At 39.5% G+C, this 27,725-nt stretch overlaps 1 protein-coding gene across 6 annotated transcripts in view; it reads right to left on the bottom strand.

The window, feature by feature from the left end:
* Positions 1-27,725, bottom strand: part of TASP1 (taspase 1) — a 262,432-nt gene that overhangs the window by 128,911 nt on the left and 105,796 nt on the right. For 4 of the 6 annotated variants that reach the window (XR_009211478.1, XM_032142309.2, XM_032142310.2 and 1 more), the window contains 2 exons: positions 19,921-20,040; positions 14,319-14,397 (listed from right to left, as the gene is read on the bottom strand). Coding sequence is in view for 3 of the 6 variants with exons in the window: in XM_032142309.2 (XP_031998200.1) it covers positions 14,319-14,397; positions 19,921-20,040 (199 nt within the window). In the remaining 3 variants the exon portion in view is untranslated. The remainder of the gene's footprint in view (positions 1-14,318; positions 14,398-19,920; positions 20,041-27,725) is intronic. The other 2 variants (XR_009211479.1, XR_004245959.2) reach the window with 1 other exon arrangement.

The raw sequence follows: 27,725 nt of genomic DNA, 5'->3' as shown, positions 1-27,725 counted from the left end.
GAAATGGAGAAACAAGAACTCCTCAGCACTATTAAACACAGCCATAACAGAGTCCCAACTAACAGGAAATTCAATGGTGCAAAGTGAGAACATCCATGATAATTAGCATAGCTGTGTGTTTCTCCTCCATAAGGAAAGGTGTCCCAATCCTGGGATGGATGGGCACAATCCTTCCAATCTGCTCCCTCCGTTAGGATTCAAGCTGAAGTCTGATTCCAAAGCCCATAAATCCCTCACCTCAATGTGCCCCTAAGTGTACTTGTTCTTCATTTCAATGTAGGTACAGGCAGACCTAAAATACCATTGTAGAATTTTAGTTGAAGTCTCTATTTCTTCAATATCCAACTCAGATTTTTTTTTTTTTCTTGAGACGGAGTCTTGCTCTGTCGCCCAGGCTGGAGTGTGCAGTGGCGCAATCTCGGCTCACTGCAAGCTCCGCCTCCCGGGTTCACGCCATTCTCCTGCCTCAGCCTCTCCGAGTAGCTGGGACTACAGGCGCCCGCCACCACGCCTGGCTAATTTTTTTGTATTTTTTAGTAGAGACAAGGTTTCACCGCGGTCTCGATCTCCTGACCTCGTGATCCGCCTGCCTCGGCCTCCCAAAGTGCTGGGATTACAAGCGTGAGCCACCGCGCCCGGCCCCAACTCAGATTTTTTTAAACAACTATTCATGTTTTCTACTAGTCAGTATTTATTTCAATTCTTTTTCATCAAAGCTAAACGAAAAACACAACATACAAATAAGTGTACTTTTGATGATATGAACAAAACATTCTGAAAATAAAAATGTAAGGTACCTTTAATCATGGCATTTTATACTGTGGGCTGAATCATGCTGCAATTCACTAATGAGAACCATGACATATATTCAATAACAAGTTAATAAAAATGCAAACTGTTTCTACATTTTACATTTACATGTTCCCACTTTTTCTCCATGATTCATCAATAAATCTTTTTGCCCAAATTAACCAGCCATCGTGAACAGAGCTAGTTAAAATAAATACATTTGCTTCAGCACTATGCCTTTCTAACCCCTCTATCAGCACCTTTTCAAGTTAGCAGTTTGTTGTACTCACTTCTGTTTGCAGCAAGAACCTGGGCTAACATACAGGAATTGGTATATTCCATAAGACTCTGAAAACATAAGCATCACTTCTTCCAACACAATAAGGCTGTCTTGGTAGTCTCCATCCATGCTAGCCCAAATGGTCAGTTGTTAAACTATTCATTAATGCTCACAGGGATACCCAAGAGTCAAGAATATACACCAGATCATCTTAGCTTTAGATGCACCAAAACACAATGAGGAAAGCAACTGGTAATTTGTATGTGATGGGTGTTGCACAGCACCACTTTGCCCATCAAAGTGTTGTCTTGCTGCTTAAACTACTGTCTGTGGACCAGCAGCACTGGCATTATCTGGGAGCTTGGGAAAATGCAGAATCCCAGGACTCATCCCAGACCCACTGGATCATAGCCTGCCTTTTAACAAGATCCCCAAGGTGATTCATACACTTAAAAAAAAAAAAAAAAAACTTGAGAATACACCATTCAGATTATTATCCCAAAGAATGCTGAGAAACAGGAGCCCAAACTAAAGTTTGTGTTTAAAGGTCAATATACCTTATACTGACAATGTCCAGGGAAATCTTAAGAAGAATTAAATATCTACATGTCAAGCACCTGAAAGCAAAAGCCCGGAATTCCCTGGGCATCAATTTTTTCATGACAGCTTGCCAGTATCAGACATACTAAGTACCTTCAAAAAGTGATGAGTTATACCATGTACAACTTTCATAGCAACAAATTATCAATTTACAAAACTCAAAGTCAACATATTGTACCTCACAGTCATTTAAGCTGGCATGACTTTAAAGTACACACAAATATGAAGCAACCCATTGGAACTATTTGATTTATGTTAAACAGCACTATGGAATTTAAACATTCATATGCTCAACCAAACCCTATTCCTAGCCAGTCAGCTCACTGATCAGTTTACAGATATCCTTCCAACATATACTGCTCAGCTAAATTTAATATATTTTTTAAAATAAACCTTATTTCAAGTAAATTTCCTGAGCTGAAAAGAACTACAACAAAATAATACCAAAAACAGCCCTGTGCCATAAAAGGCACCAGTTGTATTTAGTGAATTCTGCCTCTCACAAGAACTTTCTACAGAGGGAACCAAGACGGCAAACCCATGAAGGCCTTGAGTCCAGCAAGGGCCACGAAGCAGCATGTCACAAAGAAATTGTTTTTCTCCTCTTTTTGATGAGTTATGCTTTCAAGTCAGGAAATTAGAAACAGGTGTGCCAGAGGGCACACACATCCTCACTCCACACTGAAAAACACGCGTTTCCAATTTTCAAACATGAAAGAAACTCCTGTTGAATGAAAGAAGAAATGAAAACCCAGCCCTGTTTCTGTGAACCATATGAAGGGAGCTTAGAAAGTCTTTGACAAGTTGCTCAACTTACCCCCTCTCCAACTGACAGCAGGTAGTACTCCACAATAGGAAGGAAAAGGCATTCTTTCAAGTGAGAACAATCAAAGGGAGAACTACACCAAGGATCACAGGATTGGCATTTTAACTCATCACTTGATCTTACGCCTCTGTTTTTTTGTTTTGTTTTGTTTTGTTTTGTTTTACCATTTCTTCACCTTGTGTTTTAAAATTAGAAGTCTGCTCTTTCACAAAACAACAACAAAGCAATGCAAAGTAAGTATCTAGCAAAAAAAATCTGAGAAATTAAAACATCAAAAGTGCACCTTGGGGATTACTTTATCCATGATATCCCACATCTACAATCTCTTTCAGAGAAAGACTTACCTTCCCTCCATGATGTCCTCAGCTCTTCTTGAGGTTAGAGGCTGAAGACATTTCAGTGAGTGAGGGTGATGGGTAGTGTTAAGATGAAAAACAACTGGTTTTGTTGAGATTTGGGGAGAGAAAGGTGGCAAGAAGGGAGATGTACTAATGGCTGCAACAACAGTCAAGCCATCAGGTACACTGAGGTACCTGCAACTGATCCTTTGGGGAGCACCACAGTGCACATTCCCTAGGTGAATGGACGCAGCAGAGCCTCATTCGGTGCTAATAAGCCTTTTGCTATAGCTAATATGTCAACATATTTCTACATTGGCAAGAAGGTTTCCCATATTACCAAGGCCCCAGGTTTCATGTCTTTTGAGGACAAGGACTATGTTTTTAATTCTCTCTTATCATAACCAGGCTAGAACATAGAATAAGAGCCTCTAAAATAGCTGCTGCTTTATTGCATGAGGCCAATTACAAGTCATCTTGCTGAGGGGCAAAATACCTGAACTCATGATGCATGGAAAGATATCTTTCATATCCTTTAAAATTATGTTTGGAAGAATAATAATACATAAAAATGTTCATTACAAAATATTAAATGAACAAAGCTCAATACAAGCTAAGCAGTATTTCCACTTTTGTTTAATGGCAAAAATCCACCGAAAATATTAATAGTGACTACCACAGAATGGCAAAAATTATCAGTTTCATTTTCCAAATTCTATCAACGAGCATGCATTATTTCACAATCAGGAAAAAAATCTACTCATTTAAAATCTCTAAGATACATGTAACATGTCGCACTGAATGAAAGGAAGAAATCCACTCATTTAAAATTTCTAAGATATATCAATTGCTGTCACATTGAACTGGTTTCTTAGAAAATGATCTGGCATAATTCAGAATTCTACATAATTTTGTACCATCAGTGACTTTACTTATATAAAAAGCAATATATTAAAAGTTAATCAGATATGAAGTGACCTAATTAGAGTATGCAATAAACTCAGAATAGAATTCCCATCCCAGATAATTACTTCAGTTCTTAGAAATGTGCTGGTAGTTTATATACTCTGTTCTCTGTAAATGAATATTATTTTTCCCACCCCCAACAACCAAACAGTCCAAAGAGTTAAGTGCTTTTAAGACGATAATGTTTACAAACGTTAGGGTTTTATCTGGACTCACATCTAGAAGTTATAATTCACAAAAAGATTTCCCATGGCATTATTCCTAACCCCACATATTATGTCTCAAATTATTTCAGCTCCAGTGGCAGCTCCTCAGCATTCTAAGAATCCTGTTGAGCATGACAAAAATTATGAAGGTTTATTCTTTCATAAGGACAAGAAACTTCTGAGAAGCCAGTGTCAGCCTGCTCAACAAGGCAGATTAAGGAATCAAAGTGGACTAAAGAGTCTGGATGTCACCAGCAGGACCAAGAGCAATGTATTTAACTCCTTGACTAGTTTTGCCTCTCAGTGTCTGGATCATTGCTCATCATGACAAAACATTCTCAGAGAAGAAAGAGCTATCTTCATGTATCTTCTAAAAGTATGATCATCTCCCTACTCAAGAGTCCCCCTTTCATACAAAAGAAAATTTCTAAACACCACCACCTAAGTCCCCAAATTAAGCCCCAAACACCTCAGACTCTATCATCTTCTTGAGGCATCCATCCTCTGCTCTTATCAAGAATATACCACTCTCAGCCCCTCATTTGCCTTCCTCTCAGCCTTCACTCATCTGGGCTTCACTGGCTCACCCCACCACAATGTATTTGTTTGCCATTCATATTCATTCATACTCATTCAGCAGTTGTAGGTAATAAGCAACATTCACACATCAGTGAACAAAGCTGATGAAAATCCCAACCCCTAAGGAGTTTAGAACAGGGTAGAAAATAAAAAGAAAATAGCCAAGAACTAAAAATAGAACTACCATTTGACCCAGCAATCCCATTACTGGGTATGTACTCAAAGGAAAATAAATTGTTCTACCAAAAAGACAAGGCACTCACATGTTCATCATAGTATTATTCACTATAGCAAAGACCTGGAATAAACCTAGATACCCATCAGTGGTGAATTAATAAATAAAATGTGGTATATATACACCATAGAATACTACGCAGCCACAGAAAAGAACAAAAAAAATCCTCTGCAGCAACATGGATGTAGCTGGAGGCCATTATCCTAAGCAAATTAATGCAGAACCAGAAAACCAAATACCCCATGTTCTCACTTATATGTGGCAGCTGCACATTGGGTACACATGGACATAAAGATGGGAACAATAGATAATGAGGACTACTGGAGTGCAGAGGCAAGAAGAGGCACAAGGGTTGAAAAACTATCTATTGGGTACCACACTCACGACCTGGGTGATGGGATCAATCATACCACAACCTCAGTATCACGCGATATACTCATGTAACAAACTGAATATGTACCCACAAATCCACAGTAAAAGTTGAAATTAAAAGAAAGAAAAAGAAATAAAAGGACAACTCAAATTAGAAAATAAAACCGATCCAGCAGCACATCAAAAAGCTTATCCACCATGATAAAGTGGGCTTCATCCCTGGGATGCAAGGCTGGTTCAACATACGCAAATCAATAAACGTAATCCAGCATATAAACAGAACCAAAGACAAAAACCACATGATTATCCCAATAGATGCAGAAAAGGCCTTTGACAAAATTCAACAACCTTCATGCTAAAAACTCTCAATAAATTAGGTATTGATGGGACGTATCTCAAAATTATAAGAGCTATCTATGACAAACCCACGGCCAATATCACACCGAATGGGCAAAAACCGGAAGCATTCCCTTTGAAAACTGGCACAAGACAGGGATGCCCTCTCTCACCACTCCTATTCAACATAGTGCTGGAAGTTCTGGCCAGGGCAATCAGGCAGGAGAAGGAAATAAAGGGCATTCAATTAGGAAAAGAGGAAGTCAAATTGTCCCTGTTTGCAGATGACATGATTGTATATCTAGAAAACCCCATCATCTCAGCCCAAAATCTCCTTAAGCTGATAGACAACGTCAGCAAAGTCTCAGGATACAAAATCAATATGCAAAAATCACAAGCACTCCTATACACCAATAACAGACAAACAGAGAGCCAAATCAGGAGTGAACTCTCATTCACAATTGCTTCAAAGAGAATAAAATACTTAGGAATCCAACTTACAAGGGATGTGAAGGACCTCTTCAAGGAGAACTACAAACCACTGCTCAATGAAATAAAACAGGATACAAACAAATGGAAGAACATTCCATGCTCATGGGTAGGAAGAATCAATATCGTGAAAATGGCCATACTGCCCAAGGTAATTTATAGATTCAATGCCATCCCCATCAAGCTACCAATGACTTTCTTCACAGAATTGGAAAAAACTACTTTAAAGTTCATATGGAACCAAAAAAGAGCCCTCATCGCCAATTCAATCCTAAACCAAAAGAACAAAGCTGGAGGCATCATGCTACCTGACTTCAAACTATACTACAAGGCTACAGTAACCAAAACAGCATAGTACTGGTACCAAAACAGAGACATAGACCAATGGAAGAGAACAGAGCCCTCAGAAATAATGCCACATATCTACAACCATCTGATCTTTGACAAACCTGACAAAAACAAGAAATGGGGAAAGGATTCCCTATTTAATAAACGGTGCTGGGAAAACTGGCTAGCCATATGTAGAAAGCTGAAACTGGATCCCTTCCTTACACCTTATACAAAAATTAATTCAAGATGGATTAAAGACTTAAATGTTAGACCTAAAACCATAAAAACCCTAGAAGAAAACCTAGGCATTACCATTCAGGACATAGGCATGGGCAAAGACTTCATGACTAAAACACCAAAAGCAATGGCAACAAAAGCCAAAATTGACAAATGGGCTCTAATTAAACTAAAGAGCTTCTGCACAGCAAAAGAAACTATCATCAGAGTGAACAGGCAACCTACAGAATGGGAGAAAATTTTTGCCATCTACTCATCTGACAAAGGGCTAATATCCAGAATCTACAATGAACTCAAACAAATTTACAAGGAAAAAACAACCCCATCAAAAAGTGGGCAAAGAAGATGAACAGACACTTCTCAAAAGAAGATATTTATGCAGCCAAAAGACACATGAAAAAATGCTCATCATCACTGGCCATCAGAGAAATGCAAATCAAAACCACAATGAGATACCATCTCACACCAGTTAGAATGGCCATCATTCAAAAGTCAGGAAACAACAGGTGCTGGAGAGGATGTGGAGAAATAGGAACGCTTTTACACTGTTGGTGGGACTGTAAACTAGTTCAACCATTGTGGAAGTCAGTGTGGCGATTCCTCAGGGATCTAGAACTAGAAATACCATTTGACCCAGCCATCCCATTACTGGGTATATACCCAAAGGATTATAAATCATGCTGCTATAAAGACACATGCACACGTATGTTTCCTGCGGCACTATTCACAATAGCAAAGACTTGGAACCAACCCAAATGTCCATCAATGATAGACTGGATTAAGAAAATGTGGCACATATACACCATGGAATACTATGCAGCCATAAAAAAGGACGAGTTCATGTCCTTTGTAGGGACATGGATGAAGCTGGAAACCATCATTCTCAGCAAACTATCACAAGGACAAGAAAAACAAACACCACATGTTCTCACTCATAGGTGGGAACTGAACAATGAGAACACATGGATACAGGAAGGGGAACATCACACACCGGGGCCTGTTGTGGGGTTGGGGGAGGGGGGAGGGATAGCATTAAGAGATATACCTAATGTTAAATGACGAGTTAATGGGTGCAGCACACCAACATGGCATATGTATACATATGTAACTAACCTGCACGTTGTGCACATGTACCCTAAAACTTAAAGTATAATAATAAAATAAAATAAAACCAATTTTTTAGAAAGAAAATTGTGTAAAGATATAAAATATTAGATGATGGTACTTGCTATGGGAAAAAATAAAACATGAAAGGGAGACAGGAAATGTTAGCTGAAGGAAGAACTCCATGTTTATATAGGATGGCTGGGGAAGAGCTCATCAGGGTGACTCATTTGAATAAAGGCCTGATGAGGTGAGGGTGGGGGCTTGAGACACTGAGGGTGGAGGAGAAGCAGCAGCTTGACAAAGGCCCTAAGGCAGGAGTGTGCATGGCCTGTGTGAAGTACTGCAAGGGAGCCAACGTAGCTGGAATTGTGTGAGCAAGGGAAGAAAAGCAAGAGCTTCTGAGGGGAAGCTGGGAAGTATCTCCAACAAGGCCTTATAGGCCCTTCATTAGGACTTTGGCTTTCCCATTTATTAAGATGGGAAGTCGCTTAACAGTTCAAAATAGAAGTATATCACTTGAGTTCGGTTTGAACACCAACTCCAGGGTTGAGAAAAAAATAAACAGGGAAAGGGGCAAAAAGCAAGAGACTAGCTAGGAGGCTAGCAATGATCCAGATTAGAGGTGATGCCACCACAGAACTGTTGGTGGCCATTAATGTGCTGAGAAGTGGTCAGGTTTTAAATATGTTCAGAGAGGAGGGTAGACAAAGTTCGCTGGTGAATTGGATGTGAGTGAGATAGAAAAGAGGGTCAAGGATGAACCCAAAATTTTGACTTGAGCCACTGGAATTGACACTTACTGTGGGGAAAATATTTCAAGAGAACACATTTAGGGTTACGCAAGAGCTCATATTTGGACATGCTAAATAGATGTCTGTTATATATACAAGTGGAGATTTTAACAAGCATTTGAATTATAACTCATTTATGGAGAGAGGCCCAGGTTGGAGATCAAATTGTAGGAATCATCAGCACATAGATGGTACTTAGCCATCAGACTGGATGAGACATGAAGGGAGCAGGTATACACAGAAAGAGAGAAGAGGTTCAAGGACTAAGCACTGAGGCACTCCAACACTAAGAGGTCAAAGAGATGAGGAATATTAACAACGGAGACTAAGAAGGAGCAGCCAGTGAGGTGGCAGGACAAACAGGGGAGTGTGGTCCCTGGAAGTCTATTAAGGACAGTATTTACAGGAGGAGCAAGTTATTTGAGCAACCATGTCAAATGCTGCTTATAGGACTAAAGGATAATCACATGACTTTAGAGGTAATTGTTAATCTTGACAAGAACAGATTGGTGGAGTGGTAGAGGAGAAGCCCTGACTGAAGTAGAATAAAAGTGAGTGAGAGGAGAGAACTAAGAAAAATAATAAACCTGGAGTATAAAAAATTCCTTGAGGTTTCACATTGAAGGGTTGCTAAGAAACGGGGAGAGAGCTAGAAGGAAGACTGGAACTCTAGGTGATTTGCACTGAGTACTCAGCAGAATAGGGCTTGTATTCACCAAGAGTGCCTGTGACACAGAGTACAAGAATGACTGCTGCTAAATAGAAGCTGAAGCATGGATTCCTACCTGCCTTCCACATACCCTTAAAGAGCAATGACCACATGGCATTTGTAAATATCTCAGCAGTAGTCTCCCCTTGGCTCCTGCTGTCACATAACTCCCCTCTCACAGAGAAGGCTGTCTCGTGCCCTCCTGACAAAGGTCTCTGGGCATGAGTTTTCTAACACAGTCCCATAGACAATCTCCCACAGAGGGGCAGAGGAAGACCTCTCGTTGTTCATTAAGTTGAGAAATCAAAAGGGAATGGCATATTCTTCTAGCCCTTGAGGAAGAAACCAATCACTAGCTGAGAAATATTGAGGCATGAGGCTGTTCTCAATTTTGGTATGTTTTAAATCCCATCTACCTTTGAAGCTACTCCTGGCAAGTCCTGACCACAACCCTCTCGGCCCTCACGTTTCTAGAAATGCCCAGAGCCAAGACCTTGTAAAGCAAAGAACTGAGAAAATCAGAAATCCTTTGGCCTCACAGCAGAAACAAGGGAGTAGGTCTTTCTTCATGACAGAATACTTTAGGGAGGGGAAATGAAGCCTACATCTTCTGATCTTAGTCAATTGCCATCAGTACCCCTGTACTCACTGTTTCCAGCACTTTTTGAGGCCAAGGTAGGAGGATCACTTGAGCCCAGGAGTTCAAGACCAGCCCGGGCAACACAGCAAGATCCTATCTCTACAAAAAAATTAAAAATTAGCCAGGTGTGATGGTGTGCACCTGTAGTCCTACCTACTTGGGAGGCTGAGGCAGGAGGATCACTTGAGCCCAGGAGTCCAAGGTTGCAATGAGCCATGATCATACCACTGCATTCACTCTAGCCTAGGCGACAGAGTGAGACTTTGTCTTTTTTTTTTTTTTAAAGGAAAGAAAAAAGAACTGTATAGACAAGTAACAGAAAAGCAATGTTAAGGTAAACCAAAGCATAAACTTAATCTCTTGCTTTTTTCCCCTCCTTCTGATCTTCTAATCTTCAATCTTCTCTTCCTTTCCACAGCCAGAGACAGATCCCAGATATTTCTAACATTATGCATTTGCTGTGTTACTGACAAATTATGTGTGAATTCAAATGTGGCAAATTGAATCATATTTTAAAATCCTATTTAAAGAAAGTCCATGGTGAATAATCTGTTTGCAAAAGTAAGCATTCTTCTCAAAGAGGGAGGACCCACACATACATTTCTTAATTTTTATTTGTATACTGGGCACTTACCCTCTACAAGGCTGTTTGCCAGGCACTCAGGAGACACAAATATACCCACAGCCCTCCTTCTCTCAAGAGTTTATCTCACTGCCTCAAGACAGTCTGAAACAAATTATTAATTTTCTAGAAAAAGCTGAGAATAAGAAAAGCTTTTACTATAATTTATCAATTCTAAAATATACTTTGTTCACATTTTTAAACTTCTGGATTCAGGAGGTGTGTTATAACTGATGCATCCTCCCATGTGATCCTCCAGGCTGCAGTAGTGACAGAGCTGCCACTGCCTCTAGATGCAAGCAGTTCGCATGTGTTGACCCCTCAGTTATGTGCCGTGTTGGAACTACATGTGTTGAGTTAAACTGTTGTTTAAAATGTGTTCAGAAGGATTATGGTGTGATATAGAATTCAAATTAAAAATAACTGTACACATAGAAAGGTATGGAAATGGCAATGAGGCATGACTTTGCTATCAGTGAAGCAAATACTTCTCACTGGTGGGACATCCCTAATTCTATATTTTCCTGTAAAGCAACCACCATGCATTAAGTGATGAGAAGGCAATGTGCTCTACTTTAATTGACAGTCTTTTGTTTCCTTAGTGGTATAAAAATAATGGTGTATCTGATAAAGGATGATGACTTAGATTCTATGAAATACAGTAAGTACTGAGCCCCTACTCTGGGACAAGAAATGCACTAAAAGCTTTGTATATGTCAACTTACTTACCCCTTACAGTAATGGTAGATATTATTCTGGTTTTACAAATAACCCCTTGCCCAGGCTCCACAGCTAGTGGGTCTGGAAGAGTCTGGACAGGAACCCATGTGCCTGCTCTACTCTATCCCTAGCTAGGCAAATTCCTATGACGCCAGAACATTAGTCAGAGTTTGAAAGGTCAGCTCCTGCTACTCCACCCCCTCTCCCCAAGCCCTTACTCATTTCTCCTCACCCAGTGATGAGAACAAGATGCTAGAGTTTATCCCTCAGGCTAATGACCAAATCACCCATCTGGCCTTGGGAAAGCCCTATCCTAACCATAACTAACTATCTTTTCTCCGCCTTTCAATTATCACCTTCTAAGATATATAATCCTAAAATGCAGGCCAGGTCTGTGGATTTTCTGCAGCAGCCTAAGGCACAAGTCTTCTTTATTTTGGCCAAACAGTTGCAAAATTCAGTGCTCCACCTTTCTTCTGACTTGATCACCCAACTCGGCCATGTGAGTCCAACGGACAAGAGGGACTGGAGATTTACTCTATCATCCCCAGGTTCTGTGGGCTGATGATGGTTAGTCTATTAGCTTGGGAAGAGTATAACATGACAAGCTGGATATCTAAGTTAACAAGCTACACTGGATGTCATGAACTGGAAAGCTAAAGGTATCTTTAGTCATATGAAACTATCTTCGACTGACACAGGATAGGCAAAGGAGGAAATATTCAAAAGGAATGGAGAAAAACCTCAATTTTACAATTTTAACTTTACCTACCCATTCCTTGCATTCTACTTAATAGAATCAAATCCATGGAGTATGTTCTTATTCCAACTTGCACATCACCAATTTTAAAATAAGGGTAGGGGAGTGGTGGACAATCTCCTTGGACTTGGAAATCTCTTTTCCAAATTGACACAATCAGGCAGGCTCTCAAGATTTCAGTTTAGAATAGAATCCAATTCTCCTAACATCTAGATATGAAAGCAATGTCTAAACAACAACCTATCTCACTGAACAACATATTGACCACAAAGAAAACTCTTATAATACATGATTCCAACTGCTATTTCTTTGAGAAAATCAAAATGAAACTATGGATTAGTCTTTGGTCTGTTCAAATACTACAATTTTCCATAGACACAGGGCCATACTAAATTATGTTCACAGCCTAATTTGTAAACATTATGCATCAAGGTTTTCATGTGCCACCAATATTAAATTAAAATTTAAAATTAACTCATATTATTACATTATGCTCATTTCTTCAAAAATGACTAAAAACAATTTTTTGACAATTATAGTAGTATGGATTCGATTTAACATTAATTCATCTTTAGACTTCTCCTGATAGCCAATGGCTCAAAACCATGTTTTTCCACTAATGCAAGAAATGGAGCTAGGTCAGGAGGCTGCTAAGATAGGCAGGCATGGGAAGATGAGTCTGAAGGAACAGAGTCAGGAAAGAAGAAACAGAAAGAAACAACAAATATGAGAATGGTGCCAAGATTTCAAGTCTGAGCAAAGGATAGGAGAATAAGAGCAATGAAAAAGATAGAGGACACAGGAGAAAGGTGGCACAGGGTGGGGATGAAGACTGAAATGTTCTGTTGAACCTGATGAGTCTGATATGTATACATAGCACCCATAGGAACATGTCCACCAGGAGGTCAGAAAGGACTCACATGCACCTCAAAAGTCCAAAGTAGATACAGACATGGAAGCCAATCCCGAGAGAGAACAGCAGAAATCATGAGAACAGCAGAAATAACAAGAAATCAGCAGGGGAAAGCACAGAATTCACCAAAGGCCCAACCCTGGGGCTGTGGGCAATGGGAGGACAGAGGAATAAGAATCTGTGAAGAAGGCCAAGATGGAACAGGTCAGAGGGGCAGACAAACCAAGAGGGTTCCAGGATCTATGCTACATGCAAAAGGAAGCCACCTGCATCAGAGATCGCAGAAGGAGTAGGCAGAACGCAGCAGAAGAGGGCTACTGCACTGGGTGCTTTGTTAGTGTGGTGGGGCAGAAACCAATGTGATAAGAAATTGGAGAGAGAAAGGTAGGAAAGGAAGCCATATTTGTCCACTCTCCCTATAAAGCCTGAGGCTGTTGGAGAGAAAGGGATAGGACTGTAACTTGAGGGATAACATGAAAAAGGAATGCATCAATATTATTTTGTCAACCAGAGTTATCATCACATAATGAGAAAAGGCTTCACGTACATCTGGCACAGGCATGATTAAAGTACGGAAATAGACAACAACCATTCTGCCTATTAAAACTCTCTATGTCCACCATTCCTCATCTCCTGCACACACGCATGCGCACACACACACACACGCGCGCACGCACACACACACAGTTTGTACTAAATGATAATGCCTTTACAATCTACATATAAAAAGAGGACCTGTATCACATTAAAAGTGTCGTTCAAGGATTGAATGTCATAAACTATACATTTGGAAATGTACCTTATAAGTTTTATGTCAACATTTTACTCAAGAGATTATCTGTTAATTTTTGAAGTGACCCGCTACTTTTATGTCTTTTGTTATCTAAACTTGGCAGCATCATGGGTCATTAGAAAAAATATATATCTATAAAAATATAATTAACCATAGTTAACTCCAGAGTTGTATTGAAAATGTTAGTGGGTCGGATGCAGTGGCTTACGCCTGTAATCCCAGCACTTTGGGAGGCCGAGAAGGGCAGATCACGTGAGGCCAAGAGTTCAAGATCAGCCTGGCCAATATGGCAAAACCTGTCTCTACTAAAAATACAAAAAATCAGCCAGGCGTGGTGGTGCACGCCTGTAATCCCAGCTACTCGGAAGGCTGAAGTATGAAAATCACTTTAACCTGGGAGGCAGAAGTTGCAGTGAGCCAAGATTGCACCACTGCTCCAGCATGGGGACAGAGTGAGACTCTGACTCAAAAAAAAAAAAAAAAAAAGAAAAAGAAAACGTTAGCAAAGTATTTACACTGATACTAAACAACCCTTAAAACCTCACAAATACTGAAGATCTTTCCCACATCCATACACTGTCGTAGCACATGCTCTATGTTTACCTACAAATATTGCTTTTAATCATTTAATGATTGACAAGGTTGAAGATATGAGAAATGGTTATGAAAGCAGCAAATACCTGAGGTACTCACAGCTGTGGAGTAGGGGTTATGAGCTCCAGTATTTTCAGCCCAGCAGCCACATCCATAAAGAGCAGCCTGGGGAAAAAAGAAAATAGATAAAATATTTCAGAAATATCATATGTAATTATTAGTTTTCAATAGAAATCATACCCATCTAATAAAGCCTGGTTTAATAATGATATAAAACAACTAGGTGATAATACTAGATGTTATATAAGACCTACCCATGATGCTTTTAATACTATCACAACTATGTTTTCAGATATTCCATTAATCTTAAAACTTTCAGAAAATAGCAAAAGCAAGTTTCTTAGTGTCATCAGCAGTAATTTTTTCCTTCCCCAAAAAACTTCTCCCTTTTGTAATTTGTCAGCTAGTTGTTCTTCTGGCCCCTTAAAACCAATGTGATTGGCTTAAAATAGTTTTCAAACCAGATGTGTGTCAGATTACTTGGGGAGCTTGCTGATAAGAATGCTGATTCCTGGAAATTCTGACTTAGTGTCTGGGGCAGACCTGGGAATCAGTACTGTTAACCAGGGCCATGGGGTGCTGGGATGCAGCTGCTCCTCCTGCCATGCTGCAGAAAACCCTGCTTCAGGAGGGCCTTTTCCATGTCTGTGTTGACGTGGTACAAGAGGAAGTGCAAATAGTTCTGTACCAAAGGGCCCAATATAGGCTCACCACTGTGCTAGCTTCAGCCAGATGAAAAGAAAGGAGGCAAAGAGGCCTACTCAAGCTCATCACTTTGTTAGGTGGTGGAGCAGATTTACACATCCGAAACCATCAGGAACACGATAAGCTACTATGGTTTTATAAAAGATTATGACAATCATTCCTATTTTGTTTTTAATAACGCTACTTCTCTTCAATATCCACAATGAGTTTTCTGACTTTGGGAGGCAAATCACAACTAATAACTTCTCCAGTCCATAGTAAGAAGTAGAGATTGAAATTTTAAAAAACCTAGCTAGCTAGCTATCATAGAAAAACACAAGGAGGCATGCTCAAGAGTTCATTACTAAATGGTTGATAAGAATGAGGAACTTGAAACAACCTAAATGTCAATCAGTGAGGAAATGGCTAAATAAACTTTGGCGTGGCATTATGTGGAATTCATTGCAAAGGTTAAAATAAAAGAATTAAGCTTTTTAAAAAGTCTTTAAGAACAAATACAGAAAGATCTCCCAAACATATTGTTGAACTGAAAAAAACAGCAAGCTACAATACATTCAGTATTCCCTGCCACCGATGGAGTAAAAAGATGCTCCCGTAAAGCAGTACTGATATTCTCTAGGAGTTCATTCTGAGGACTGGGGAATAGGCTAAGACTGGGGATGGGGACCAGACTTCAGTTTTCTATGATATTCTGTTATTTTTTACAAGGATCTTAGAAATCATTAGCTCCAATATTCTACCGAGAGGAGGAATCTCCATGAAAAACCCAGGCACTTCTGACACTGAGAACCTCACTGCCTCATGTGGGAACACATTCCATTTACGGACACTTTCCATTGGTAGCAAATATCTGCTGTATCATAACTTCCAACCACTAGTCCTGGCTCTGCTATTCTGGAAGTACTGTAACCTTCCCCAGAAAGTCCTCCCATTTTTTAAAAACAGCTATTCTAGTTCTCTTTTCTAACCCAAAGAAACCCAAATTTGTGAGCTGTTCCCCAAGACTCTGCGATGCACAAACCCACCACTCTCTCATAATTACCCTTCTAGAGAAATAAGTCAGTGTCCAGGATAACCAGAGATGAAGTCTCCCATGTTCATGTGACCCATAGTTGCTATCTCCAGATGTTACTGACAATATCCCTCTTAAAAGTAGAAGCAAGAACTGAGCGGGATACTCTCAATATGGTAGACAGTGGGAAATCTGTTTACTGTTTCTGACAACACCATGCTTCTAAAATACATGCTGGCTCAGGGTCAGTGTGGCAACTGAAAGCCCTTCAGAAGTGATTTAGAATATGAATTTATAAATAAACTGGCAGACTTGTGGGATAACTATTCAACTGGTACTCCCTGAAGCAAGTGCTGGGTCAGCCAAAGTCTCAGAGAACACAAGAAATCAATGGAAGGACCCATTCTTCCTTCATTGAAAACTATCAGCTTTTACACTCCCCACAATTAACATGACTAGGAGCCTGCACTCAAAAAACAGTAAATAAGGTCCCAAGGACACCTCTTAGAAAGCCAGGGGAGGTCATCTTTATAGAAAAGAACATTTACATGTACCCTTTGTTCCTTCCCTTTAAGAAAATTCCCTTTATGATACCCTTCCTTAGTTTCAAGACCTAAAATTGTCTTCCTTCTTAACCTTCTGAAATTCACTGGGCTGAGACAGTGATAGGTAAGATAAAAGAATTAGAGGTTGTCCATCTCTTATCCACTTCTTTGGATAAAATATGGCAACCTTAAGCAAGCCTTTAAAAACAAATTTTTAAAATCTTACTTCTGTTTGGTAGTAAAACTGTATTAAAATTTTATTAAAGCTATTATCATGCAGTAAAACTAGGTCATATAAATGATACTATTATTAATCTTCTCTGGGCCATAGTTTCCTCTTCTATACAATAAGGATAATGAAAATATCTACCTCATATTGTTGTCACAGGATCACGTGAATTAACGTACTTGCTGAAAATAGCAAGTGCTTAATTAACAGTAGCTATAGCTGTTATTACTAGGGGCTATAATATGTAATTTAAATACATTTTGACATTGAATCTTCTACAAGTTTATAAGGTAGTTGGTTATCCCCATTTTACAGAGGTGAAAAGTGGAGCTGAAAGATGTTAAGTAACTTGTTCAAAGTAAGGGGCATGGTAAGTGGGGAGGTGGGATTAGAATAGAGGTTTACCTAGATCAGAAGTCCACACTTAACCAGTAAACTCAACCGCCTATTTGTGTGGGGGTGGGGTGGGGTGAGGTTTAGGAGGACAAGTGAAATATAATAATTCCTTTCTCATGTCCAAACTGTAAATTCAAATTATTACAGTAAGCTAAAGAAGCAAATTAAGTTCTAATTCAAATTGCCATTTCTTATCTTTTTTTTTTTTTTCTTTTTTTTGAGACAGAATCTTGCTCTGTCTCCCAGGCTAGAGTGCAGTGGCATGTTTGGCTCACTGCAGCCTCAGCCTCCCAGGTTCAAGCAATTCTCCTGCCTCAGCCTCCCCAAGTAGCTGGGATTACAGGTGTCAGCCAACATGCTCAGATAATTTTTGTTCTGTTTTGTTTTGTTTTGACACAGAGTCTCACTCTCACCCACGCTGGAGTGCAGTAGCGAGATCTCAGCTCACTGCAACCTCTGCCTCCCAGGTTCAAGCGATTCTCTTGCCTCAGCCCCCCCCTCAACTAGCTGGGATTACAGGCTTATAACACCACGCCCAGCTATTTTTTGTATTTTTAGTAGAGACAGGTGTCACCATGTTGGCCAGGCTGGTCTTGAACTCCTGACTTCAAGTGATCTACCTGCACTGGCCTCCCAAAGTGCTGGGAATTACAGGCGTCAGCCACTGCACCTGGCCTAATTTTTGTATTGTTAGTAGAGATCGCGTGAGCCAAAGTGCTGGGATTACAGAAAACAGTGAGAAAGTCACGGGGACTATAATGCATTGAAGGTGAGTCTGCTGGCTTTTCTCTCACCTTCTCTACTTCTCTATGGGGTTTCACCATGTTGGCCCAGCTGGTCTTGAACTCCTGACCTCAACTGGTCTGCCCACCTTGGCCTTCCAAAGTGCTGGGATTACAGGAGTGAGCCACTGTGCCCGGCCTCAAATTACCATTCACCATCTGCACTGCTATCACATATCTAGAGCACGGTAATATGCTAAAAATTTTTAAGTAGTTAATTGTGCATTTAAAATACATTAAAAGTATCTAGCTTCAGCACACTTTAAAAAATAATTAGGCTTTGATATAACTTGCTTTTGTATTTTGTTTCATTTGGGCTTGTCAAATAGAACTGTTCTTTACCGCTCATCTGATACTTACATAGTTTCAAGTTTATTACATCTCCTCTATCCAAGCATTATAATCCAATTAAGCAACTGCATTTTCGTATAAGCCCTTTTACTCCTTTCTTCCACACTCTTTCCTGATTTTCTAACTCTCAGAAGCTGTGTATTCACAAACTAGCCAAGTGTGGCAAACCAACACATAAATTTTACAGAAGTATTTCTTTTGCTCAGGACAGTTCTAAGTGCAGGGGCAGAATAGCTTCAAGATCGTTAGACATAATATCCTGCTAACATAGTCCAGAACTATCCTTAGTTCTCTTGTTGCTATTTTGCTAACCAAAACAAACAGAAAACAGTGAGAAAGTCATGGGGACTATAATGCACCAAAGGTGACTCTGCTGGCTTTTCTCTCACCGTCTCTACTAGCGTATCCAAATCTGATATGCCAAGCTTGATTTTCCTATTGCAAACTTGACAAATACACAGGACTTTACAATGTAGAAAAATACCATGACCAGACAAAGGCTTTTACAATGAGTTCAAAACATTGTACATATGTTGAGTAATCATTCCCTATACAGCCCCTTGCACACTAGGCAGAGTAGCACAAAACTAGTTATTCTTCCCTTCCCCTTTTTCCTAGTCCAGGAATGTAAGCAGCTTAGAGCAGATCAAGCAACACCACTTTGGGGTGTGCAGTGATATTCTCCATGAATTGGATCTCTCTGCTTCAAATAGTCACTAACCATCATGAAAAAAGTAACTGTGACACTGACTCTTCTTCAAATGTGACAAAGTACACAAAGCATAACAAGACACATTCCATCTATAAGATGCCACCCAAATACTGAGTTTAAATGAACCCTTGCAACTACTCCGTGAGAGTATCCAATTCATTTGTTCACTCAACAAATATTTATTAAGCCCACAAGTAATGTGCCAAAATTGATTTATCCTCAGAAAGCTTCCTAGATCAAATGGATTGTTAAATTTCATTCTCAGTATAAAACTAAAGATGAGAGATGGGGGGAAGGGGCAAAGTGAAGAGGATGTGCAAGGGAACTGGGGACAAGCAAATTTTACATAAATTAGACCATCTCCATTTCTAGATTTTTTAAGTGGTATCATGTGTTGGTGACCTGAAATACTGGTTGTTTTCTAAAATGGCTGAAATGCTGGATCAGAGGAGGGACGTAAAGGGCCAAATGTCACAATACATGGAACAGAGGAAATAAAAAATGTAACTCTAAAATCATTTCTCCAACTAAAAAGCAAGCAGTATAGTCAAGTATAGCTTGTTCCTAAAGACAGTGACATTTACAGAGAGAAAATGGAAACTGGCACACATTTATTAAATGTCTACTAAATACCCAGGCCAGTGCCCAGCCTGCTGAAAGCAGCAAAACTAGGATCAATGATTGTAAAGATGAGAAACAAACCAATTACTATGAGACAGGTTTTCTTAAAAAGAATTTTAAAAAGATATTTGGTTGATGATTTATACTACATGTTAAAAAACAATGATATTCATTTTTTTCTAAAGAAAAAATGTTCCCACTGGTTAAAAAACTGTGAGCTAAAGCTTCCATGCTTTACTTTGAAAGGCTAGTTTAAAAAACCCATAATTACTTACCTGCCCAACTCTCCCCGGATGTTTCAAGGCCAAGCCTCCACTGGAGACAGCAGCAGCAACATTCCCTTCGTGGTCCACAACCACAGCGCCTACCGTGTCCAAAGTGCCTGAGTCATTTTCCTGCAGAGCAAAAGTGGCACAAGTATTCACTAGGCATGGCGTGGGACAATCTGATATGACTACATAGCACTTTTCCATACAATCATGACAGAACAAAATCTAAACTAATCCCTAAGTGGAACATTGAGCAATCTCCTAAAATTACCTATTATCAAGTTGACATTTAAATCCTATTTAAGTCAAAATGTATTTTCTACCGAGAAATCCCAAACAAAAGGTATCCTGTTGCTTTTCTCTAATAATAAGGCTATAGTGTCTTTTTAATGGAGGAAATGTCACAATTTAATATAAATTACAGTATACAGCAGTATCTCTTCATTCTCAAGAATTAAGTTCATGTTTGAGAATGTGTAGAGGAAAACATCTGTGGCATAAATGAGCTAATAATAAATACTCTTGTTAGTATTTAAGTATTATATACAAACATCTAATAGAAATACATTCCACACAATAAATTAAGAAAATGGCATTTTCAATCTTAAAGTATACCACACTATCATTTTTCTCTTAGAGTTCCTTGTTTGTGAGAAACTTTATGGCAAGCTCCCTTCTCTCCTATAACAGTAACATGCTTGCCAATTGTATGGCAGAAAAGTGTATGTTCTTGGAAGGTATCTTTGTGTTTTGATATTTTGTCCCAGGTCCCACATGTTTAAGGCACATAGTGACATTTAGTGACTATAAGCAGCTGTCTCCTACCTCCAAAGTTTCTGGGTCACCTGTGCAAGAGAGACAAACACTATACTACTGGATAGAAACGATGATTAAGGGAGGCAAGAAAAAAATTCATGGAAACAGAAGTCTCATATATTAAAAAGGGGGGTTAAGGTAGGTTTTTAGGTTAATAGTAGTCATGGTAGTGTTCTTATGCTAGGGCATTGGTTTTCAAACCTTGCCCCACAACCCTAGACCCCACCCTTATCCCCACCACCAGTACGCATGTAAGAGCCAGGCCCAACGCAGGTTTCAACATGAACAGCTCCCCATCCTGTGTGATTTATTGCTCACATTACTGAGCAGGACTTGGTTGGTACTGAGAGATCCCTAAGAAGCAAAACAACACACTAAAGCAATCACCAGAAAAGTCAATGAGCTCCTGGGCCCATCTCCGAAGTTGAGCAACATTGAAGAGTTTCTAAATAGTGGAAGCAGAATTCAAACAAGAGATTTTTCCCTAAAGCAAACTGGAAAAATCAGAAGTAGAGTGTGCCACAACAAAATTTTACATTAAGTCTGTTAGGAAAAGGTACTTACATCTAGAATTTCTATTTCTTGCTCTAAATTCTAACTTCCCTTAAATATACTGATATACTATGACAGTACTTAGTTCGATAGGAAATGTTGAACTGGCTAAAATGAATGCTATATTCCTAATCCCTCTTTTAACCACAGCTGGGGAAAGTCTAGCCAATGGATCCACATGGTCATATCTCAGAATGACGTAGTTCTGCTCAAGGCATGTGCCCTTCAAGAATACTTCCTAGCCTGAATTCCCTGAGGAAAGGTTTGATCCACTCCATATCACACTGAATGCAACAGACACTCAGGACATATTTATTTTTTAATTAGGATGCAGGATGTCTGTATCCCTGGTGTTACAAAACATGCCCAATAGTGAGTAACATGCAATGCCATCCCAATGTCAGGGCCAGTTTTCTACCTCCATTTAGCAAGATTTGACTTCATGCAAATCCAGATGCTGCCGCTATCTTCGAGAAGACTTAACAATAACCAGACTTGCTCATTCAGGTTGGACAAAGCAAAGTCTATGTTCTCTGGTAGGTAAGATTAAGAACAGCAGTACAGAAATGCATTAAAACATTTTATTCCAGAAAAGATGGATAATCTTAAAAGAGAAAGGTACTTTTAAGAGGAACATTTGTTTTATAATGCTAATAAATAATTTCTAAATCTTTACATCCTTGCAATCTCGGGTAGAGAGGTGTTAGTTCCCCCAGATGCCAAGTTTGATGCCTCCTTTAGGAAGGCTTCTCAAATTTTAATGTGCACACAAATCAACAGGAGAATTTGTTTAAATGCAGATTCTGATGGAGCAATCTGGGAACTATCCAAGACTGTACATCTAACAATATTCCACATTATGCTGATGGTCTAACAGCATCCCACCACAGGGGATCATTATCCACCAAATACCTGCCCCGTTCATTCTGAAGCAAACTATTTATAGGCACAAATCTGCTGAAGGAGAAACTTAAACTACCTAAGGCTAACATTATGCCAGTATAAAAGATTTAAGTTCTATCTTGATCAACTGTCAACTGACAGCATATCACCACTATTATACTACATGGATTTGGTATGTATATTTTAAAATACTGATCTTACACTTTGAATAGCAAACAAATCTCATACAAATAAACAAACTGTAAAATAACTTTCCTCAACACTAACAATAGAAAAGTCAAGAAAGGGTATTCTTTTAAGATTATTTTTGGAAATATTGAGTTCTTATTGAGAGACATATCCCAGTACTTTTTGCCCTTATTCTTTGTTATAAAATTCTGGAAATTTTTACACACTTTTTTCCCTAGCCCAAGTAAGGCATAATGTAAAGTGACTGTCTTCATCAGTCCTACCAGATAAGGATGATTGCTTCTGGTAAATAATCAAATTGTGACTTTCATCCTATTTCACTGTCTAACTTTTGAGGGGGGGTTATGTATCTTTTTTACATGTTCGTTATTTTAATTAATAAAGATTATATATATTTATGGTATATAGCATGATGTTTTGATATAGGCATAGATTGTAGAATGGCAGAAATCAAGCTAATTAACATATACATTACCTCACATAATCATTTATTTCTGGCGAGAATGCTTACAATCTACTCTCTTAAGGGTATTTTTCATTAGCTCTTTTTTATAAACTGCAACTGCTGATACTACCCATGCATTCTGTAAAACAGAATTTTATAGAGGGGATAAGTAATGTATATACAATGCTATGCATTATCTGTAAAGCAATTTTCCTAGCATTTCAATCAGGATATTGTGAACCATGAGAACTGTTATGCCTAACCAAACTCCTGTAGAAAGATACAAAAACTGATGTCAGTATAACTGGATTATACATACATGGATTTACTGTAACTTGGTTTTCAAAAATGAAAAATCATGCAAATAATAAAGAATCCTGTTCCAAATTAAGCTAAATATTCCTAAGAGCCTGTAACACCTAAAAAAAAATCAGAATTACTTCATAAATATTCAAGAATTAGTTCATAGGCTTCACATACTGCAAAGCAAATTTAAGGATGATGAAGTAATATTTAAGCATTTTTATGAAGTGCAGATAAATTAGGTGAAAGACAAACATTAGTATTTTGGCCATAATAATTTCACAGAGCTCGTTTGTACAGGAATGAAATCTTAGAAAGGTTAAAAAACATACCATGACTGTTACTATATAGAGCTACTATTACACTCTTACACTCTATAAATACTTAAAAATATATGCACTACACGGATACACATATACCTATTGTCCTTGACTAAAACATGCAATTTGTATTACTTTTTTGATAAAACTGTAACTAAAAAGCAACTGTATAAAACTATAGTCCTCTTCAAAATAAGCATGTATATAAAGCTAGCACAAAGGTTACATGTGTTAAAGAAAACACTGAAATAAAACTTTCTTGAAGTAACCAATAAATAAGCAGTCCCCGTTTTCTCTGCTCCAAATTAGAGATGGTTATTATACAGTTACTATAAGAATTAAAGTAACACATGTAAACTACTTTAAAATGAATAAATCCCTTAATACAAAGTTAAGGCACTTCCCACCAGAAAATTAAGCTTCTAATCTGCACTCTCTGAAATCTGCCAAGAGACACCATCTATCAGTCTTCTTTTTTTTTTTTTTTTTTTTTTTTGAGACAGAATTTTGCTCTTGTTGCCCAGGCTGGAGTGCAATGACATGATCTTGGCTCACAGCAACCTCCACCTCCTAGGTTCGAGCGATTCTCCTGCCTCAGCTTCCCGAGTAGGGGGATTACAGGCACCCACCACCACACCCAGCTAATTTTTTTGTATTTTTAGTATGGACAGAGTTTCACTATGTTAGCCAGGCTGGTCTTGAACTCCTGACCTCAGGCTATCCACCTGCCTAGGCCTCCCAAAGTGCTGGGATTACAGGCGTGAGCCACCAGGCCCAGCCCCATCTACCAGTCTTTTATCTTATTAACTCAGTCTTTCTTCTGTCCAGAATTACTCAAATATCAAGTAGCTAAAATATAAGAATAAATCTTAAATGTATAAGTGCATTCTAAAATAGGTCTATTATGGGATTATCTTGATATAATGATAAAGACAGAAATGCATTCTTTGAAAACATACCAAGCCCTCCTCATATACCTCTGTCAGGTTTGAGAGCAGCATTATAACTGGCATGAGCTTCCACTTGAGAAATGCAGATGACTTATAGCCTAACATGACAGTAAAACAATGCCATCATAAAGCTTTCACATCTCTGAGTATCCTAAACATAGAGAGATGGCTCCAGCTACAGGACATCTAGACCTAGCTCTGTATCTCTCACAAATCAGCCATCCAACAGCAGGGCCACTGTGGGCTACGGTTTATCAACTATATGTTAACAAAGTATAATTTAGCTAGGCCAGGCTGGGTGGCTCACGCCTGTAATCCCAGCACTCTGGGACGCCAAGGTGGGTGGATCTCCTGAGGTCAGGAGTTCAAGACTAGCCTGGCCAACGTGATGAAACCCTGTCTCTACTACAAATACAAAAAAAAAAAAAATTAGCTGGGCATGGTGGTGTGCACCTGTAGTCCCAGCTACTCAGAGGCTGGGATGGGAGAATCACTTGAACCCAGGAGGCGGAGGTTGCAGTGAGCCGAGATCACGCCACCGCACTCCAGCCTGGGTGACACAGCGAGACTCTGTCCCAAAAATAATAATAATTTAGCTCGAATTATCTATTCTCACCTATGTGGACTGCATGAAACCAGCAAAAATCTGAACATAGGAACACTCAATGATATTATCTTCCCTCTTTAGAAAATCATCTTCTGATGCCCAATACTATTAATGATGTTTCTTATAAACTATAGTCAACACGTCTATTCTTAATCTTTTATTTTCTTTGTTTAATAGGTATGAATTAAATGGCTTTGCAACACTATACAAATTGGTACCAAATATATTTACAGAGCAAGAGGAAAAAAATATATACCCCATAAAAATCTTCAACAGAGTGGTCAACATAGCAGACCCTGTCTCTACAAAAAATAAAAAAACCAGCCAGGCATGGTGGCACACACCTGTAGTCTGCGCTACTCAGGAGGCTGAGGCTGGAAGATCCCATGTGCCCAGGAATGCAAGGCTACAGTGAGCAATCGTCACACCATGCACTCCAGCAAGGGCAACAGAGTAAGACACTATCTCCAAACAAGCAAAAAAAAAAAAAAAAAAAAAACAATAAAATCTTTATACTATTTATTTCCCAAATCACTTGACAAAAATTAACAGAAGCATTTTCAGGTTAAAATAAAAATAAAGTGTTTGAACCATGCTTTTAAGGGGATTTAACATATCTGGGTTAGAGGAATTAAATTCATACTATAAAAAAGAATACTTAAAAATTCCAAACCCTCAAAGATAGCAAAGGATGATGTTTTCTAACTGGTAGAATTCCTACACAATGTTCTGGGGTTTGCAACATTAAAGGTGGAAAAGGCAACAGTTTTCATCTTAGTTTTTAAGATACTCTTTTAAATAATGAACTGTAAGCTTTTCTCTTTAAAATGGAACAGCTTGAAGGGCCTCAGAGTGCATGTTGAATGAGTGTGTGTAAGTGATGGTAGAGATCACATGAACATACTCATGGCTTAAATTATCACAGCTAAACAGTAAATACCATCACAAAAGTAGTTTTATGCAGCTTTAAATCATTTCTATTCTCATTCATATGCAGTTTAATTAATATCATTTAACTTATACCCATAGTGAACCACTGGTTAAAGATTGAGAACCTAGGATATACTGAACTTGAAATAAAAATTACAGCAAGTTCCTTAAGATGACATTAAGTAGGTCGTTAAACTGCATTCATCCTATCAAAATACTTACAGAACACATCTCAAGGACTTCAAATATTAAATATCGGGGGGTGGAGCCAAGATGGCCGAATAGGAACAGCTCCGGTCTACAGCTCCCAGCGTGAGTGACGCAGAAGACAGGTGATTTCTGCATTTCGATCTGAGGTACCAGGTTCATCTCACTAGGGCGTGACAGACAGTGGGTGCAGGACAGCGGGTGCAGCGCACCGTGTGCAACCCAAAGCAGGGCGAGGCATTGCCTCACTGGGGAAGCGCAAGGGGTCAGGGAGTTCCCTTTCCAAGTCAAAGAAAGGGGTGACAGACGGCACCTGGAAAATCAGGTCACTTCCACCCTAATACTGGGCTTTTCCGACGGGCTTAAAAAACGGCACACCAGGAGATTATATCCCGCATCTGGCTCAGAGGGTCCTACACCCACGGAGTCTCAGTGATCACTAGCACAGCAGTCTCAGATTAAACTGCAAGGCAGCAGCGAGGCTGGGGGAGGCGCGCCCGCCATTGCCCAGGCTTGATTAGGTAAACAAAGCAGCCAGGAAGCTTGAACTAGGTGGAGCCCACCACAGCTCAAGGAGGCCTGCCTGCCTCTGTAGGCTCCACCTCTGGGGGCAGGGCACAGACAAATAAAAAGACAGCAGTAACCTCTACAGACTTAAATGTCCCTGTCTGACAGCTTTGAAGAGAGTAGTGGTTCTCCCAGCACGCAGCTGGAGATCTGAGAACGGGCAGACTGCCTCCTCAAGTGGGTCCCTGACCGCCAAGCAGCCTAACTGGGAGGCATCCCCCAGTAGGGACAGACTGACACCTCACACGGCCGGGTACTCCTCTGCGACAAAACTTCCAGAGGAACGATCAGGCAGCAGCATCTGCAGTTCACGAAAATCCGCTGTTCTGCAGCCACCGCTGCTGACACCCAGCCAAACAGGGTCTGGAGTAGACCTCTAGCAAACTCCAACAGAACTGCAGCTGAGGGTCCTGTCTGTTAGAAGAAAAACTAACAAACAGAAAGGACATCCACACCAAAAACCCATCTGTACATCACCATCATCAAAGACCAAAAGTAGATAAAACCACAAAGATCGGGAGAAAACAGAGCAGAAAAACTGGAAACTCTAAAAAGCAGAGCACCTCTCCTCCTCCAAAGGAAAGCAGTTCCTCACCAGCAACAGAACACAGCTGGATGGAGAATGACTTTGACGAGTTGAGAGAAGAAGGCTTCAGACGATCAAACTACTCCAAGCTACAGGAGGAAATTCAAGCCAAAGACAAAGAAGTTAAAAACTTTGAAAAAGAATTAGACGAATGTGTAACTAGAATAACCAATACAGAGAAGTGCTTAAAGGAGCTGATGGAGCTGAAAGCCAAGGCTTGAGAACTACGTGAAGAATGCAGAAGCCTCAGGAGCTGATGCGATCAACTGGAAGAAAGGGTATCAGTGATGGAAGATGAAATGAACGAAATGAAGCGAGAAGGGAAGTCTAGAGAAAAAAGAATAAAAAGAAACGAACAAAGCCTCCAAGAAATATGGGACTATGTGAAAAGACCAAATCTACGTCTGATTGGTGTACCTGAAAGTGACAGGGAGAA

This window comes from Hylobates moloch, unplaced genomic scaffold, assembly GCF_009828535.3.
Source record: "Hylobates moloch isolate HMO894 unplaced genomic scaffold, HMol_V3 SCAFFOLD_21, whole genome shotgun sequence".
Classification (NCBI taxonomy): Eukaryota; Metazoa; Chordata; class Mammalia; order Primates; family Hylobatidae; genus Hylobates; species Hylobates moloch.
This window is presented reverse-complemented; position numbering and strand designations above follow the sequence as displayed.